The 17,404-nt window shown below is 36.1% G+C and overlaps 2 protein-coding genes across 6 annotated transcripts in view; both read left to right on the forward strand.

Moving 5' to 3' along the window:
- The first annotated feature begins 102 nt into the window (after positions 1–102).
- vps25 (vacuolar protein sorting 25 homolog) lies at positions 103–4,108 on the forward strand. Its single transcript, XM_055175234.2, has 6 exons — positions 103–259; positions 891–1,036; positions 1,230–1,283; positions 1,369–1,457; positions 1,809–1,884; positions 3,411–4,108. Exons 1-6 carry the CDS (start codon positions 213–215, stop codon positions 3,521–3,523), a joined length of 525 nt encoding a protein of 174 aa, XP_055031209.2. The 5' UTR covers positions 103–212; the 3' UTR covers positions 3,524–4,108.
- A 2,085-nt stretch (positions 4,109–6,193) lies between these two features.
- The window catches only part of wnk4a (WNK lysine deficient protein kinase 4a), a 64,433-nt gene continuing 53,222 nt past the window's right edge, over positions 6,194–17,404 (forward strand). For 4 of the 5 annotated variants that reach the window (XM_055175877.2, XM_073866554.1, XM_055175878.2 and 1 more), the window contains exons 1-2: positions 6,194–6,315; positions 6,605–7,249. In XM_055175877.2, coding sequence (XP_055031852.2) covers positions 6,632–7,249 — 618 coding nt within the window. In that variant the 5' untranslated portion in view covers positions 6,194–6,315; positions 6,605–6,631. The remainder of the gene's footprint in view (positions 6,316–6,604; positions 7,250–17,404) is intronic. The other variant, XM_073866555.1, reaches the window with a different exon arrangement.

The raw sequence follows: 17,404 nt of genomic DNA on the forward strand, positions 1-17,404 counted from the left end.
TATTTCTGATAATTACAACACGACTGTGTAAAGAACATTAATGTGTCTATGGTGGAAATTAATATCGAAAAGTATTTTACTGTAAATCAAGTGAAACCGTCAGGTTAACTCTGAAAAGACTTTTAATTTGGCGGGTGTTATCTCATCATTCCAGTAGAGCGGAAGCAGACTCACCCGGAGCCACACATTAACACAACTAGTACAAATCTGCAATGAGTTTTGAGTGGCCTTGGCAGTATAATTTTCCTCCGTTTTTCACGTAAGTAAATAGATTTCCTCAACAGTGTCATTGCTGCAGATAGGAAAGCGATGGTCAGTATCCATAACATTATCCGTGTTATAAATCGAAAGTGTCAAATTTAATGTCGTGAATAACGCTAACTTACCGTTTGCCGTCCAGATACTCCGCTTAGGAAGTAAACCGTTTTTATGCATATAAGCAACAATAACACAAGAAATGAAAACAAATGCGGTTAATCTACGTATTATACAGTAAGTTACAGTGGCCTTTATGTCAATACAGCTATCAAACGCTATAGCAGGTGATGAAAGCTATGACGAGCAGAATAATCTTTTTTTTTCATAATGTTTGCTATATAAATTGTTAGTTAAATTATTTACTAAACAGTTAACACCGCTTGGAAAGCCTGAATTTTTATTTTTTTACAATTGTGATTTGCTTGAAAAATAAGTTAAAGTATCTACTTTAGCATGTCAAATGGTTCTATTAAAAAATTGTAATCCAAAAAAAATCCCGAAATAACATGCCATCCTGGAAAAAAGTACAGTATGTTAATGTATAAAATTACTGTATTTCTCTCTCATTGAATATAATGTTTATGCAATTCCTCTATAATATGACCCTCCATGTATTACTCCATGTATTACAGATTACAACCAAATGCTGAGACGAGACAGAAGCAGTTGGCAGCATGGTGTTCACTTGTTCTGTCATACTGTCGCCATCGGAAGCTCTACACACTTGACGTGCTGGAGGCGCAGGAAAGCCCTTTGTTTAACAACAAGAAAACAGAGAGTATCCTTTGATGCCATATGTTGTACAGAATCTGTCCTTGTGGGTTTTTTGTATTTTAATTGAATGTTGTCACAGCTAGTCCCATTTTACACCCAGACCCAGTACGCACATTTGTCTCAATGGCACATTCAGGCCATTGTGGTGTAATCTTGTTGAGTGCTGTTTTTATGTTTCCATAACTTGTGCTGTTCAGGGAAACTTTCAGTTGAAGCCATACTAGTAGTTTTTGAAGAACTAAAAAAGAAAGGTGAGCTTAAGCTTGTATTGTCAAGAAAATACCTTTATTGAAAATTGTGTGTTTTAAAAAGCTGTGCTGTTTGTTTCTATCATAGGGAACCTGGAATGGTTAGACAAGAATAAAACGCGTTGTCTTATAATGTGGAGGAGACCAGAGGAGTGGGGCAAACTCATTTATCAATGGGTGAGAATATCTTCAGCCGTATATATATACAGCATAAACTTAAATTATATACATTTTGTTTTAAATGTGCTAAGTGCTTCATTTGGAAATACAGATGACATTCATAAATATTACAAATGAAAGCACAATAACATAATAATATATTGCAATACATAATTGAAAGACTTTCAGAAAGAGCTCCATGTTTTGTGCTCTGTTGTTATTGATTATTTGTGGAAGTCTTTAGGAAATTAAGTTTGGGCCACAAGGTCGTTTTTTTATGTTGTTACTGCTGAAAGTACCGCTTGCATGTACCAGGTATTTTGGTGCCCTGGCATAAGTTTTAACTAAAGCATACTTTTCTTCCCTTAGGTTTCAAAAAATGGCATGGTCAACTCAGTGTTTACACTTTATGAACTCGCTAATGGGGATGACACTGAAAAAGAAGGTATGAGAGCACTTACAATTCAGTTGTTTACATCTTTTGGCCAATAGGTGGTGCTATCACCAAATCTTTGTGGGATGGTTGTGATGTGCTGCTAATGCCCAAAAAAGCAAAGATACAGTAATTTGATGTTATCACCAATACTTATGATGACTTTATATTGTGTGTGTGTGTCTCCAGAAAGTTTTGCACAAGCAGTGACATGACAATAGACTTAAGTGAAACACATTTTTATGACCCTTAGTAAGTAGCAAGCTCAAACTTGAGTAGATCCCCTTCTCCAGTCATGCATATGATGAACCGTACCATTTAGCCTAAGAATGTGTAATTGCATTGACATGACAGAATGTTTAAATGATGCCTGAAGTCTCCAGCCCAGGAATTTTGGGAACCATTGAGCTTGTTTTCCCCATAGGAAACTAAAGAGGTTTAGGCTACAGTATTTGAAAGTTATAATCCATTTTATATTTTAGAGCAGTAGGTGGCGTTGTGCCTGAATTGTGCATGTTTAAATACAGATGCTTGTGATGTTGCATACCAATATGTAAAGTTTTTTGTAAGAAATGTTAAATTTTATAGGTGAAAATAAAATAATATCTAATAGTAATCATTTTTAGAAGTTGAGCTAAAGAGGAAAAATAATTTAGAAAATAGAAAAATGTTAAGGACTTAATTATAGCACCACCTAGATTTCAACAGATGTCAATTAACTTCTCCAGCGGATGACATTTCTAATCATCCTGTCAAGTTTAAAGTCTGTGACCTTGTGGTCTTTCAGTCTAATCAAAATCCCAGTACACTTAGATCTGTAAATACTGTTCTTTTTACTGTATCAGCAATATAATACATCTGTGCAACATGTTTTGCAATTACTTTGTGTGCCTCATGGTTCATTGTTGATTTTGGGATTGCTGTGTAAGGGTGGATTCATTACAGTGGTTCAAGCTGTTTATTGCCAAAATGACTGAAAAGCAGAAGGTGGGTGTAATACTATGTATTTCTTGTCAATTACCACCCTTTTGCCACTTATACTAACAACAGAAATAAGCAGTTATGAGAGCAAAATATGTGAGAGAGAATATATTGTATTACAATAGGTATCACTTAAGTATTAACATTAAGTCAAAATAAAACAACAGCTTTCTAAGTGAAAAGGTTTAATAACAGTGCTGATTGAAGATTATAATTGTAATAATGAATATATAAATAGTTGCACTACAAATGCATCAAATAGTAAATAATGTAACAATTAACTGTTTCCAGTCTGTATGAAATATTATCCAATACATAAAAATAAAAAATAGAGAAAGAAATAAAGTGTTACGACAGCAAGTGGTAAACATCGCCGATTGGTCTGCGCAGCACCGTATGAACTTGAACACACCTTTTGTCTTTGGAGCCCATCCTTGACCATGTGACCAAACTCAACTTGACACAATCAAACTGACCCATCAGAAGACCACCTTTAACCCCCACTGTACTGAACAAACAACAATAGTCTTTGATCAACACTGTTTATATCTTTTCAGAGTTTCATGGATTGGAGGATTGGATGTTGCTACGTTCACTGCAGGCCCTACAGACTGAAGGAAAGGCAGAAATGATTACCATGGATGATGGAAAAGGTGTCAAGTTTTTTTGAATTAGGTTTTCTCAATTCAGACTTTGGGAGGGGATGTTGGGATTCTGTCAGGCCAGCATGTTGTTTCCTCACAATCCACTGGGATGGTTTTTGGACTTATAAGACACTCCACTGCTTAACTCAAAGTGATAAGTTGCTATTTTGCAGATGAGCCCAAACAAGATATAAAGATCTTCCTTTTTGGAACATGTATAAATTGGTGGTTTTACACCTGACAAAACTGGAGGTGATTTATGAGCCCAGTGATGAAACCAAGATAGGATATTTGCATTATGCATAAGAAATTTAAAATATCAGACTAAATCTATGGTATACTAGAATTTTGATGTAGACAAACACTTTTCTTAAATCTTATTTTTGTGTACAGAAGTTTTTATTTCACTCCTTTTATTGCTGTATATCCTAAAGAATTCTTGATTTACTTGAAGATTTGTTCTGTGTAGAGCTACAAAGCCAAAAGACTCAGTAATAATCTCAAACATGGCTTTTGTGAGACCTACAATGCTTCCTGGTAAAGAGAAAATGTTCTTGAGTTAATATCTTGTTTCTGATAGCAGTGGAATTTGTATCAATGTTTTGCTAAAATTTTCTTAGCATTCGCTCATTTTCCCTGGTTGTCACTGTATCTTACCACACTGTATCTTTTGTACCATTATAATACTGCAAAAATAAACGAGGGGGACATTTTTGGTTCTCTCCTGCAAACAATGAAAGTGTTTTTCACTTATTGAAGAGCAATCGCCCCTAAGCGCAGAACACTTCATTCAAGTAAAATGTCGATCTCTCTTATGTTTAGGATTTCTTAAAACTGTCCTCCACCATTTGTGCAAACATGAGCTTGATGTTCAAAACATGTACTGTTAAAAATAAACACAAGACGGTTATTAAACACTTAACACATTAATAATGAATGTGATCCACACCGTGGTAACTCTAACCCACTCTTGTGAAGCTATAAGATAAACTAACTTTATGTATTTAACTAATAAGTGATTAAGTGTCTTAAGTGATTCCTAACGTTGCCAAAGCATTTATGAATATCTTCTTGCCATAAGTAATAACTGGACTCTACAGAGAAGCCTCCTTCCTGAGGCCAATAATAGTTTTTGTTAATTTTATATTTTTAGATGTTGAATGTTGGTTTGGAAGGGCAGATACAAATATGACACAATTAAAGCCATTGTGAATATATTTAGAATTAGCCTGAATGCAACAGTTATGGCTGTCAGCTCATATTTACAGCATGTCTGATTTTTGTTTGTGAATTGTAAATAGGTTTTCTGTATGTGGGTTTTTGTAGTTGCATCGTCTCTCAGAAATATTCTTGAAAATTATTAACCTCAGTGAATTCCACTACAATGCATTATGCAAATTTAAATAGGCTTTGTTTTTTTTCTTGGGATGCATGTAGTGAAACTCAAAATACCATTTTCAATGGTTTTCATAGTTTTACAAGAACAACCACCAGGGATGACAATTTAAGAGTTTAATTGCTCTTCAATTTCATATTTGCTTTCCATTTCTATCAAGTAAAATAATTGAATGCATACACTAATTTGTACAAACAGGACTGTAAAATAAAGTGCTACACATAAAAGTATATAAGCACACATTTAACACTTTAGTTTAGATCCTCTATTCTTGATATCTGGAAAATCATCATTAAACTGAAGAGTAATTAAATATTTATTATTTTCCTTCGAGTTACGCATTACAGAGTAAACTTAAATTAACATAGCCAAATCAAAGTTATTAAAAGATTATCATTACTAGTTTTTGATAGTAATGAATATCTGTGCGAGTAAGATTGTATTTTTTAATATAAAATTAGCACTTTTTCTAGTAAAACTTTATATTATTGTTGATATAAAAGTTGATATGCATCTTTGGATGCCAAATCAAAGTTATTAAAAGATTATCATTACTAGTTTTTGATAGTAATGAATATCTGTGCGAGTAAAATTTTATTTTTTTTATATAAAATTAGCACTTTTTCTAGTAAAACTTTATATTATTGTTGATATATAAAAGTTGATATGCATCTTTGGATGCCAAATCAAAGTTATTAAAAGATTATCATTACTAGTTTTTGATAGTAATGAATATCTGTGGGAGTAAGATTGTAATTTTTTATATAAAATTAGCACTTTTTTCTAGTAAAACTTTATATTATTGTTGATATAGAAGTTGATATGCATCTTTGGAATTTTTAACAAAGAAATTAATTATAGATATGTAGATGTTTTTTAACAGACATCAACTCTATGCCATTTCAATTTTTTATTAGATTCTTGATATCAAAATGACAATGACATACTTTGCATTACATTTTAACTTTAGATGTAATATATTTACTGTTATAAAAAGTAGCATTTTATTAGTAATGCTTCTATAGCTGATATCAAGGTTTAGTATTTTTTCTAGTGAATACAGTCTGAGTGAGTGTGCTGGCTGGCACAATCAACGTTACTTTAAGGGCAAGTGCCAGTAATTCCTAAATACTGCAAAATTATATAAATAAGGGGAATATTTAATGGGTACTCTGACCATTACAGAATGTCGTCATGGCATTGTTGATAAAGCACTTACGATACGAACGCAAGCCTGCAGTGAAACCCAATGCCGCGCGGGACCCAGGTGAAGGGGGAGGAGCCAACGACATTCACTCACTCACTGTCAAGAGAGCTGAGCACGAGCGCCACTGTAGTAGATCAACAGAATGTGTGAAAGCGTGTGGAGCGAATGCAACGTGCTGTTTCAATTTTGGAGTATTTTCAGACTCTTTGAGTAAGGTAAAAGTTAAAGTTTACTAGTTTGTTTTGTCATCACGATACACGATATATGCATCAAAACAAAAAGCGTGTATTTTGTTTTGATGCAGTTATTATTAATTATGTTTTTTACAAGAGTACTATTAATTATTAATTGTTATTATTAACAATTTGCGCGCATCTCAAAAGCTATTTAGTAAGAAAAATGTAAAATTTCGCGAGCAGTGATCTAGATCAGTGGTCGCGAGGCATAATGAACTTTGGTGCGCATGCTTATGCGGGTTTATTTCTCTTTTTTTCTATTCAGCAGCTTGTGATGCGTTGATCAGTCCTCGTCATGTCACAAACCAAAATTGAAATCCCTGGACGTGGTTTTCCAGGTTTACCTGTTGAATTAGAGGACGACTGTCTCACAAGAGTGCCAATGCTGCGGACTCCCTCACTGAGCGCGAGGAGAAACTCCTATGTGCTTCATAAACTCAATGTGGATATTGCCCCACAAATATACAACGAGACACTCTCCAATGCGCTTTCATGGTCTGCTGAAAACATATTAATATCAGACCGAATAACAGAAGCGGATAAAACAGATCCTCCATCTCCAAATTCTCCATCTCCTATCTCCAGCCCAGAGTCTTCTACCCCCAACCCCAATTCGTCACCTCCAAAAGACTGGAGAAGCGCTGTCGAGACTCCCCTGTCCCCTCCTGCCCAGGATGGCAGTTCAGATTCAGACAATGAGGTGTCCAAGGTCGTGCAGGTGGTACCACGTCGTCCGTTTGTAAGCAGACTGGAACAGGATGAAAAAGAGGACATTGAGACCAAAGCTGTGGCCACCTCGCCAGATGGAAGGTATCTCAAATTCAACATTGAAATAGGGAGAGGGTCATTCAAGACGGTCTACAAGGGTCTGGACACAGAGACCACGGTGGAGGTGGCATGGTGCGAGTTACAGGTAGGTCTAATAACTAATTTAAAAGTTATGTCAATGCTCTGTTCATGTAGAATTCTTGCAATCATATTGGTGGTTATAGAGATCTCATAGACCTTCAAAGAAAGTTAATAGTGATTTATGACACTAATAAACTCTTAGCATCAGGTTTTACATTATGCATTTATCCAAACCTACTATAAGTGCATTACATTTTTTTTATCAGTTCACTGGATTCAAACCCATGACCTTTAACAGGACATTTTGTCAAGTGTATGCTTGCTATGCTGATAATATAAAAAACCAGACAAAAAGTGTGGACGTGCTATTTGCCCGATTCTGCTCAGGTCCAGTCAGGCTTTACATTTTTATCTATGATCAGTCACGCCTCATCAGGTGCCAAAACTAAACAGGAACACTAGCTCTATGTGCAAACAAGCAAAGCCAGCCTTTGCTTTGTATCCACAGTAAGACGTCAGTATTAACCTTATGCTGTTTTAAATAAAAGTTCGATTTGTGAAACTCCCTCTTGTTGTGTTTCTCTGTAACCTCGAGCAGTTCTGTATTTAGCCAGTCGCTCTTGCATACCACCTCGTCCACACTTAACAGTGTTAATGCTCACGTTCCACATGTCTCTGTGCTCATTAGGAGAGGCGTACACACACCAGGGGCTTGCTCATACCCTCATGTATAGGCACTAGTTGTTAACCCCCAATCGTGGTCCCCCAGAGGACAATTGTGTTGCTCTTTCATAGCTCAGGAAGGCTGAGGTTAGGAATTCCCTCTTAAATGAAAACATGTCTCGAATGGTTCTCCTGCAGTTCCTTATGAGGAATACAAAAAAAAAGAAACAAATGAGACAATTGTTGATGATGTACAGCAGTAGATGTGTGGATAGTGGAAAATTTGGATTTTGGAAAACTAGTCTATGTTAAAATCCATGACCTTGGCACAGTTTGAAACAGTGTTGAGATCTCTCTTGAGATTTGTGAAACTCGAGAAGAGCATCGCTGTGTTTTATTACGTGCAAATGCGAGAATCCAGAACATAAATAGAGGTCTTCTTTCGCTCACCATTTAATCTTATTGATGCGTAAAGATGTTAAACATCTCACTTTTAATTTGTGCACTATCAGAAAAATGGTCTAAAGCTTTCAATGTGGCAGTATGCAAAGTACATCTTTGTACCTAAAGAGTTCATAATAGTACCTCAGGGGTACATGTTGATGCCAAAGAATGCATATTGAAACCTTTTAAAAGGGTACTGTCCCAGTGACAGCTATGGACATTTTTTTTTTACTTTTTTATGACATTGTTTTTCTCTTCTTGTTCTTGTTCTGAATTTATAATTTTTATTTATTACATCCATTTATCTTAAAATGCACAGATTTTAAAGGTCTTTTTTGTGTTTTTGAATCTTTGATTGTGTTTACAGTGCGCAATATAATGCGTGTTCATGTTTTACGTGTAAAAAAACGCAGTATTTTTCACACAATTTACTTATCTGGATAACGCTGTTTTCACTGTCCTAAAAACGGGCTGATGTCTTCCTTGTTCTGTGAAGTCCCTCCTTCAGAAATACATATCGAGTGTTGATTGTGTAGTTTAGTGTGTTGTGATTCAACAGCAGCTTAGCTTGCCATTAGCTTAGCTGGCGACTGACATATTCCTGTGGGCGGAGTTTAATCAAAAACTGTTTTATTGACGTCATTCAATCGGAAAGTAGAGGGCTGTAGTCCAAACCGGACATTCGCTGTAGCCTTCGAAAGGCAAATTTTGTTCTAAATTTTTTGTTCGAACTAAAGAGTTTAAATATCAATTCAGCTGCAGTTGGTTTGTTTTGATTTAAACATTCATAACTTAAAAAATACAGCTAAGTAGCACCATAAAACTAAATAATAACATGATAGCATAATAATAAACATGTTTTGACAAAAATGTAAAAAAATTGATTTATCTCGTTATGCAACGAAACTCTTCATATATTGCCTGGCAGTAAACTTTGAGCTTTATAATTTCGCAAGTATTATTTATGCTTTAACAGCAACATTTGAAAAATGGGATCAGGAAGAACGTGACCTTTAAAATAAGCTTTAAAACACTTTATTCTTATTAAGATTTTTAAAGAATTGTACCATTTTTGTATGTTTTTTTAATCAACTATATACCAGCCTGAAATTGCATTTCAGTGATGTTATCAGTATTCATGCTTTGAACCATTTCATTTTGTGATAGCTTTTGGAAAACATGTTTTGTTTTGATAGGAAAGATAGAACTTAACTGAGTCTGCATATTTTTGGGATGTCACCTCTATCCTACAAGTGTAAACACAGGCATGAAACGCACGTCAGGTAGATGGTCGCCATTACGTTGTCCTATGATGTGAGTTTCTCAGGGTGAAGTGAGGTCAGGAATCATTACGCTATTAAACCAAGCCCTAATATTGACGTAACGGGTGTATAGCCGGGTAAGGGCAGATAAACTCAGGACATGCTCATATGCAGGTGACTTAATTCAATTGATAGGTTGTAAGATGCTCCCAATATCAGAGATTCAGTTGCAACAACAATGATTGGATTACAGTAGATGACTTAAAATGTTTTTTTTCAAAGGCGTCACACAACTGCCCATTTTGTAAAAGTATTACATACGTACCAAATGACTCATGTATACACATCAGACTGTCAAAGAACTAGTTTGTTAAGTGTTATTTGTCCTTAAATAAATTAAAAAACCTTGTAACAAATTAATTGCACAACAATGACTGCTTTAGGGGTTTTGTTGCCTGTTCACATTGACATTATTTTCAATGTCAACCGAGTAATGTCTACTTTTACTAATGTTTACTGTATGTGGGTGTGTACAGAGAATTGATTAAGTTGAGAAAAGTTTAATGTTAAGCAAAGTGATGCAGCTACTACCAAGGGGAATGGAGGTAGTGAAGCTCATGTGATTCAAATATGTACAGGAGTACTGTAGTGTATATGATTTGTGTCTGCCCACAGTGAAAAAATGTATGCATGAAAAGGTGTCATAATTGTACATTTGTTTAAGGCTATGTCCACACGAAGCCGGTGCATTCCCTATCCGATCATTTTTTTTCCTTGCTCTAAAAAAATAATCCGTAAACACGAAACCACTGAAACCGACTGAAAGCGGTGTAGTATATATGCCGGACCAGTATGGGGCGCTGTAATTCTGCCACGGATATACACTATACACGGAGAAGAAGACTTTGAGCATGCGCATAACCAACGTATGGTGTTGTCCATTATCGGTTGTTGGTCACCACAATTGCATAGAAGCAATAGATTTTGCTGTAATAAAGCTAGTAGGCTTTAGTAGTTTCTGTAGCATGAACACAAACACAATCACGTAGTCCACCGTTATTGTTGTTGCTGTTACGTGTGACACTTCCGACACGTGATGTGATGACGTTTTCGCTTCACCAAAATATACGGATTGGCTGTACAGACGAAACCGCAAGGGTGTCGGTTTCAGATTTATCCACTTTAGGACCCGGTTTCAAAAAATAGCGGATTCAGTCTCCCAAAACGTCGGATCCGTGTAGATGAAACGCCAATACGATAACAAATTTATGCCTATACAGTGATACGCATCTCCGTGTGGACAGCCCCTAAAGTGCAACTATTTTATTTTGTGTATTTGGTATAAAACAATGTGTTTGCGTCGTTTATGGTTAAAAAAAAACATTATTTTTCACATATCGTACATTTGTATAGCTGAAGATTTTGTACAAAACTCATCGATCTGAAAAGCGTTGTGTCCCTAATTGGCCAGCTAATCTGTACGTTGTGATTGGCCTAAATATCTCTGACGTCAGCCAGAAATGTGACGCTCCTTACCATGTTTGAAAGATTCGCCCACAATGCAATGCTGACAGGAGTTAACTTATAATAAGCTGTGAGTCTGAAGCAGGAGGAATTATGATAATGTCGGCCTTGTCTACATCACCAATGCAAGAGAAGAGATTTACGTTGGATTGGATAACTTGCATCATCGTTTACTTTAGTGTTTGTACCTTTTGCATATCGTTAACATGTACAAATACACAGTCATACACCAAAACAAATGTAAAATCGTAAATCAGACCATAGGTGCTCTTTAATGTGATTAATGCATTGATAGATAACCTTTTGTCATGATTTTAGTTACGTAAGGGCCTTTATACGCGTAATATTTCATGCAATAGCTAGAATACAAACAATATGTATCTGGTTTGGTCTTAGTACATGGAACTGTTCCAAGTTATTTGCACAAGCAGCTTTCTCATTCAGTTCACTAAATAATAATCTATTTGGCTCTTTCTTGCTGCTCGCCAGTGCTAATAAGCGCAATAATGAATAAATGATGTGTTTTTGTATGAAAAAGATGTGTTTATCTATTGGTCTCAACAGCATGTCTGCTGTTCTCATTCATCCTGGCAGTGCTGCTTGGCCCACCCTACTGAAAAATCCAGCTAAGACCAGCATAAGCTGGTGAGCTGGTTTTAGCTGGTCTCCCTGCTTGGTTTTAGCTGGTATTGCTGGTGTGGCAAGCTGGTCTAGCTGTGTTTTGGTCACTTTGGACTTAGCTGGTCAGGCTGAAAGACCAGCTGACCACCAGCTTGACCAGCTTTGCCAGGCCTGGAGGACCAGCTTAAACCAGCTACTGCCACCTTAAACCAGCAAAAAACTGCTACCAGCTTATGCTGGTCTTAGCTGGATTTTTCAATAGGGCAATGAGATTATCCTTGAGCTAAATGTGAGCCGCTGGTTGTCTTACTTATATTCAGTTCTCCTCATTTGAAATGGCACACACTCCAAACAATACCACCAAAACAATTTGATCCTTTATCATTAATGGGATTGAATGTCAGTTTGGCTTGACAATGGATATTTGAACGAAGCTCTCACAAGCACCTTAAGCAAAACTAAATCAAAACTAAACATTTTGAAGAAAACATGAATGGTGCTCATTCAAAAGCCACTGCATTGCAATGTGGATGCTTGACAGAGCAGAACACTGATAAGCACACAGTATCTTAAGCGTAAGGTGTTCTTGTGATTTGTAGCTTGCTGCATTTATTTACATTAACTTAAGTGAAAAACACAACCGGTACTTTATGTTTCTGCATAGATCAGTAGAGCATTGAATAAGTAGCGCAAAAAAGTCATGGGTTCAAATCCAGGCCAGAAAACACATTCTGATAAAAAATGTATCTTGTAATTAGGGCTGTGCAAAATTTTTATACATATAACTATTTTAATATTTTTTCCCACAATAGTGTATTGATATTTCAATCTTTAGTATCGATATTTAGGAAAAACATTTAATCCCTCTGTGTCCGTCAAACTACTTCCTCCGCCACTTCTGTAGTTGTCGCTGTTCAGTTGCCATATGCGGCCATTGGGCCAATATCTCAGAAGTTTGCGGGAATGACAAAATGGCAGAACATTTAAAAATGCGCTTTCAAAGCCGACAAAAAAATTCTGCTATTTTTTTTTTTTAATTTAAAAAAAGTAAAAGTATTGCAATGCATCGCAGCATGCACCGTATTGTATCGTATCATGATACATTGTATTGCGCCCCATGTATCGTGAGGCCCTTGCCAATACCCAGCCCTACTTGTACGTACTACACTGTAAGTCAGTTTGGATATCTGCCAAATGTGTAAATTTATATGCCTAAATATGACATAGGTTCCTTCTTCAGTTTAAGTCTATATGATTTTACATTTATCACCAAAACTATAGATAATACTTATGGTACAGTACAGGCAGGGCTTTGTTCATGTCCCCAACCCTAAATGTGAATTAGCGATATTTGCATTAACATACCACAAAAAATGTACTGATGCTCTGCGATGCTGTTAAATAATAATAGATTTTTTTTATTTTGGATTTTTATTAGTTATGATATAAGAGAACACAATCTACAAACAGCAGATATGTACATATGGGTTGAATTTCAGATGAAAAGATCTGTCCATAATGTCCAAACTAATGCAAGTACCATACAGTTATCCAGCAATAGTGTTCCCCATAGAGCTCTTCTGAATTTGTGCACATTTTTAACGGAATACAAGGCAGAAAAACAATTCAACAATGAAAAATATTGCATAACAATTAATAAACAAGCTAGGATAATAAGAAAACCATAATAACCCTATTGAAAAGATCACCTCTGACAAGCATGCATTTCCATGGACCACCATAGCTTTCTTGATTACCAGCAAAAACTGCTGGCCAACCACAGCGGTCTTCATGTGGCTGATCGCCCAAGGGAGGCTTGCTGGTTAAGCTAAGCCTGGAAGAAACGCATAAAAAAACAGCATCCAAAACACAACATGTGCTGGTGACCGGCAATGCTAGTCTTCAAACAAGCAAAACATTTTTCCGAGAAATAGCATAAAGACAGATGTAATATTTTACAATTTGGAGTTTGTGGCTACACATCTCTTTATCCTGTCTGGACCGCTGTAAATTTCCAGCGTAGTCTTGTGTGAAGTTTGCAAGCACTTGGACCTTGGCTCTTTACTCCCCGTACTTCCTGTGGCTTGTCTGGTTTGTGATGTAGGTAATGAGCCATCCTGTGCTAGTAAACCCATAGTGCTGCAGTTAGTATAGCTGTAAGATGATAGTTTGCTGTGGAATTTTCCTCTGTATTACTATCAGATGCAATACAGTGTGATGTGTTAACGTGTTACCTTTTAGGTAGAGTATTTGGCAAGCACATGCACCAGTGTATACTTTTCTTGATGTTAAAATAGTTTCTCGTACCTCAGCTTTATTATCATGGTCAACTGTATAATCACTGTGTAGGTTTATTTGTCAGAAAAAAAGTATAAACACCTTGACTCAAAACATTGCTGTTTATTGCATTCTAACCAGCCTGACACAGCAAAACTGCTTGTTGAAAGAATAATTCAGTTCAAAATTACAGTTTTGCATTTAGCAGATTTTAAATGCACAAGAGGTGTTGTTGTAACCCAAGGTATTTGTGTTTGGACCCATAATTGATGGTGATCCTTTATAGTGAATTGTTGAGAATTGCAGTAAAAAGTTTGGGTTTCAAAGCAAAACCTGACATGTTTTTATGAGATTCACTTAAATTACGCAGCTAACAACATTGAGTAAGTGCCCAAGGGATCATGAATTAGAGCAAAAATAAGCATAATCAGGTCATCAGCATTCGGGGTCTAACAGCTAAATGATTTAGAGGCACATGGTAACAATTTGCTGTTTTTGCGGTCAAAATGTCCTGTCCCCTTATATCAGGGTACATGTTCACAAGGGCCCTGTGCACTTTCTTGTGTTATGAAAGCAGCTCTTAAAATGTTCTGAGTCGAAACCCTGCACAGCAACTTGACTGCCGTGTGAAGTAATACGCAAGTCTGTAGTTTATCAAACCCTGTTCCTTTGAATTTTATGTCATAGCTGTGCACTAAAAAGGGTCTTTTAAAATGGCCGTGACTATCTTATCAGCAGCTTCCTGATGGACCTATATAATCCTTCTCAGGGTAAAAATGAAGGGGGCTTGCAATGGTGTTCAACAGTCATGCAACCACACCCATCACGTAGAGCAGCTGTACACTGTGTATGGGGGCTGTACGTACTTGAGCAACTGGTATAGGAAGATTACAGCTGTTAATACAAAAAGCTTTAAGTGAACACGTGTGCACAGGGAGAACATTTGTGTAACTGGTGACACAGTGCAATTTTGCAAACACCCCCCCCCCCAAAAAAAACACTTATTTTGATGAAATACTTTTACATAAAACATACAGCATGTGCACAATGATAGAGACAATGTGTAAAATGTTTTTAAGATCATGAACTGATCTTATTAACTTTTGTCATCAAAGGGATCCTGAATGCTGGTGCAATTTGAGACCATTTTTATGCAGTGCAAGCATTTTTACAACTCGTTGCTCATGTGCAACCTGCAGATTTGGATTTCTCCCTTTGCCTTTATAAAGATATGTGTATTTTCTATGAGGACGTGCTCCAGTCCTATTATGGAGCGTGACGCGTCTTCACATCCCCATCAAACAGCTTATACAACATATATATCTCTCGAGGTCATTGCTGCATCATGCATTTTGACCGTTTAAACTTTCATTTTACTTGCAGCTGCTCTTTTCCACGGTGCATATACCTGATGAAGGTGCACAGACTAGTTTAATTCATAAACTGAAGACATAAGCCTTTGTAAAGCCAAACTGCTCTTTGTAGAATTTATATTTGAAGAGTTTCGTTGCAAACCGAGATAAATCCATTTTTTTTACATTTTTGTCAAAACATGTTTATTATTATGTTATCATGCTATTATTTTGTTTTATGGTGCTACTTAGCTGTATTTTTAAGTTATGAAGGTTTAAATCAAAACAAACCAACTGCAGTTGAATTGATATTAATTGGAATGCACAGCAAAAAAACAAGATTTTTGAAGAATAAAAAAAAAACTGAGTTATCTCGTTTTGCAACGAAACTCTTCATTTGTTGTGCTTATTTATTTGATTTTCTAATAAAATACCAAATAATACACCCAATTAAATAATATAACAAAGGCAACATCTGTAGTATTACTTTATCTAGAAAAAATGTTAAGAGTTACAGTCATCAAAGAGCTTGCATATCAGCTTGAAGAATCTGTATCGGGCATTGGTATCGACCGATCATGACGACAAGAAATCGGTAATCGGTATCGGCTACAAAAATCCAGATCGAGGCATCCTGAATGATTTCATGTAAAACACAAAAAATACTTTAGCTGGGTTTTCACTAGGGATGTGAACATTGATGCTGCAGTATCGATAAATCGATACTAGAAGCTAATAATTTGGTATTGATGTTATCTAAAAAAATAAATCAATATCTTAATTATATGAATGATTTCATCATAAGTAAGTGTTCTTGTGTGTTTGGCAATGCACATCAATCGGTCTGCGACTGCGCAGTGCATGACAATGACTATGAATACATTTTAATAATAACAAAACACCAAAAAGGATGACAGGCAATAATCACATACAAGGATAACCAACAACAATGGAGAGAACAGACAGAGTATTCAGGGAATGCATTGACGTCACTTTTCCACGTGACCACGCCGGAACTAGCCCCCGTCGAGTGGCAAACCTTCAACAAAATGGCTGGCTTTCATAGCGTTTGTGGCACAAGTGCTAGTAAAACTGACTATTATCAGCTTAAATTGGATTTAGTTGGACTTGATGGCAGAGGTGGACAATACTTAGTTACATTAGTTACATTTTCAAAGCATCTGTGCTTTATTAGGTTGTTTGTATTGGGAAAAATTTTACTCCACTACATTCTAAAGCATTGAATCATACTGTTTATTATTTGATATTGCATATTGAAATTTATTTAATACCTAATTACATTACTTGTACTTGAGTAAAATTATGTTAATGTACTTAAATATTAAATGTAAAACAAAAACATGTATTTATGAAATGTAATAAAGTAAAAATTATGATAATATGCTTTGGAATGTGTTTCCAAAGAAAACACAGATAAAATACAAATACTTAAAAAATACTTTTAAGTAGAAAGCAAAACCTCTGCTTGATAGTGACCCTGGCAACTGGTCAACCCACCTGTGGTCAGTGGATGTTGGCATGAACGATCTATTTACTTCTCCTTTCTGTGTTTTTTGGCCATCTGTAAAACGATAGCTCCGAATTCTTGTTAAATCTGTTAAAACAGCTTTTTCCTACTTATATGCGTTTTCACCGTGTTTTCGCTGATTTCACACTGAACACAAATGCTGACGCTCTGTCTTTTGCCACTCAGTGGGCATAACCGCAGTCACTTTTGGCGAAGGTGACGTCACGTGCATACCCTCTATATATGAGATAGAGTTAATGAGGATGATAGCTGGCAGTTGTTGATGATTATTATTAACACAGTACAGGTGAGGAAGTGAGGAGGAGGGGAAATGTAGTCCGGATGGGGATGAATATGGAAATTAGGCAGGAGAACAGATTGGATTGTGACAGACAGACAGATAGGAATTAATCAGGTTAATGTGGAAAAGGTGGAAAAGGTCACTCCTAGTTAAATACACACAGTTTGATCGGCAAGGGCACATACACCATTTTTTAAGGGGGCACAGTGTACTCAGCTCACAGAAATGTGTCAACAAACCTACATTA

Source organism: Misgurnus anguillicaudatus, chromosome 4 (genome assembly GCF_027580225.2).
Source record: "Misgurnus anguillicaudatus chromosome 4, ASM2758022v2, whole genome shotgun sequence".
In the NCBI taxonomy this organism is placed as follows: Eukaryota; Metazoa; Chordata; class Actinopteri; order Cypriniformes; family Cobitidae; genus Misgurnus; species Misgurnus anguillicaudatus.

Excerpts from the sequence above, each read along its gene's own strand:
- vps25 (XM_055175234.2), top strand. The coding sequence starts at position 213 with ATGAGTTTTGAGTGGCCTTGGCAGTATAATTTTCCTCCGTTTTTCAC. Across the intron at positions 1,284-1,368 it reads TGAAGAACTAAAAAAGAAAG|GGAACCTGGAATGGTTAGAC; the intron begins GTGAGCTTAAGC and ends TTTCTATCATAG. Across the intron at positions 1,458-1,808 it reads GCAAACTCATTTATCAATGG|GTTTCAAAAAATGGCATGGT; the intron begins GTGAGAATATCT and ends TTCTTCCCTTAG.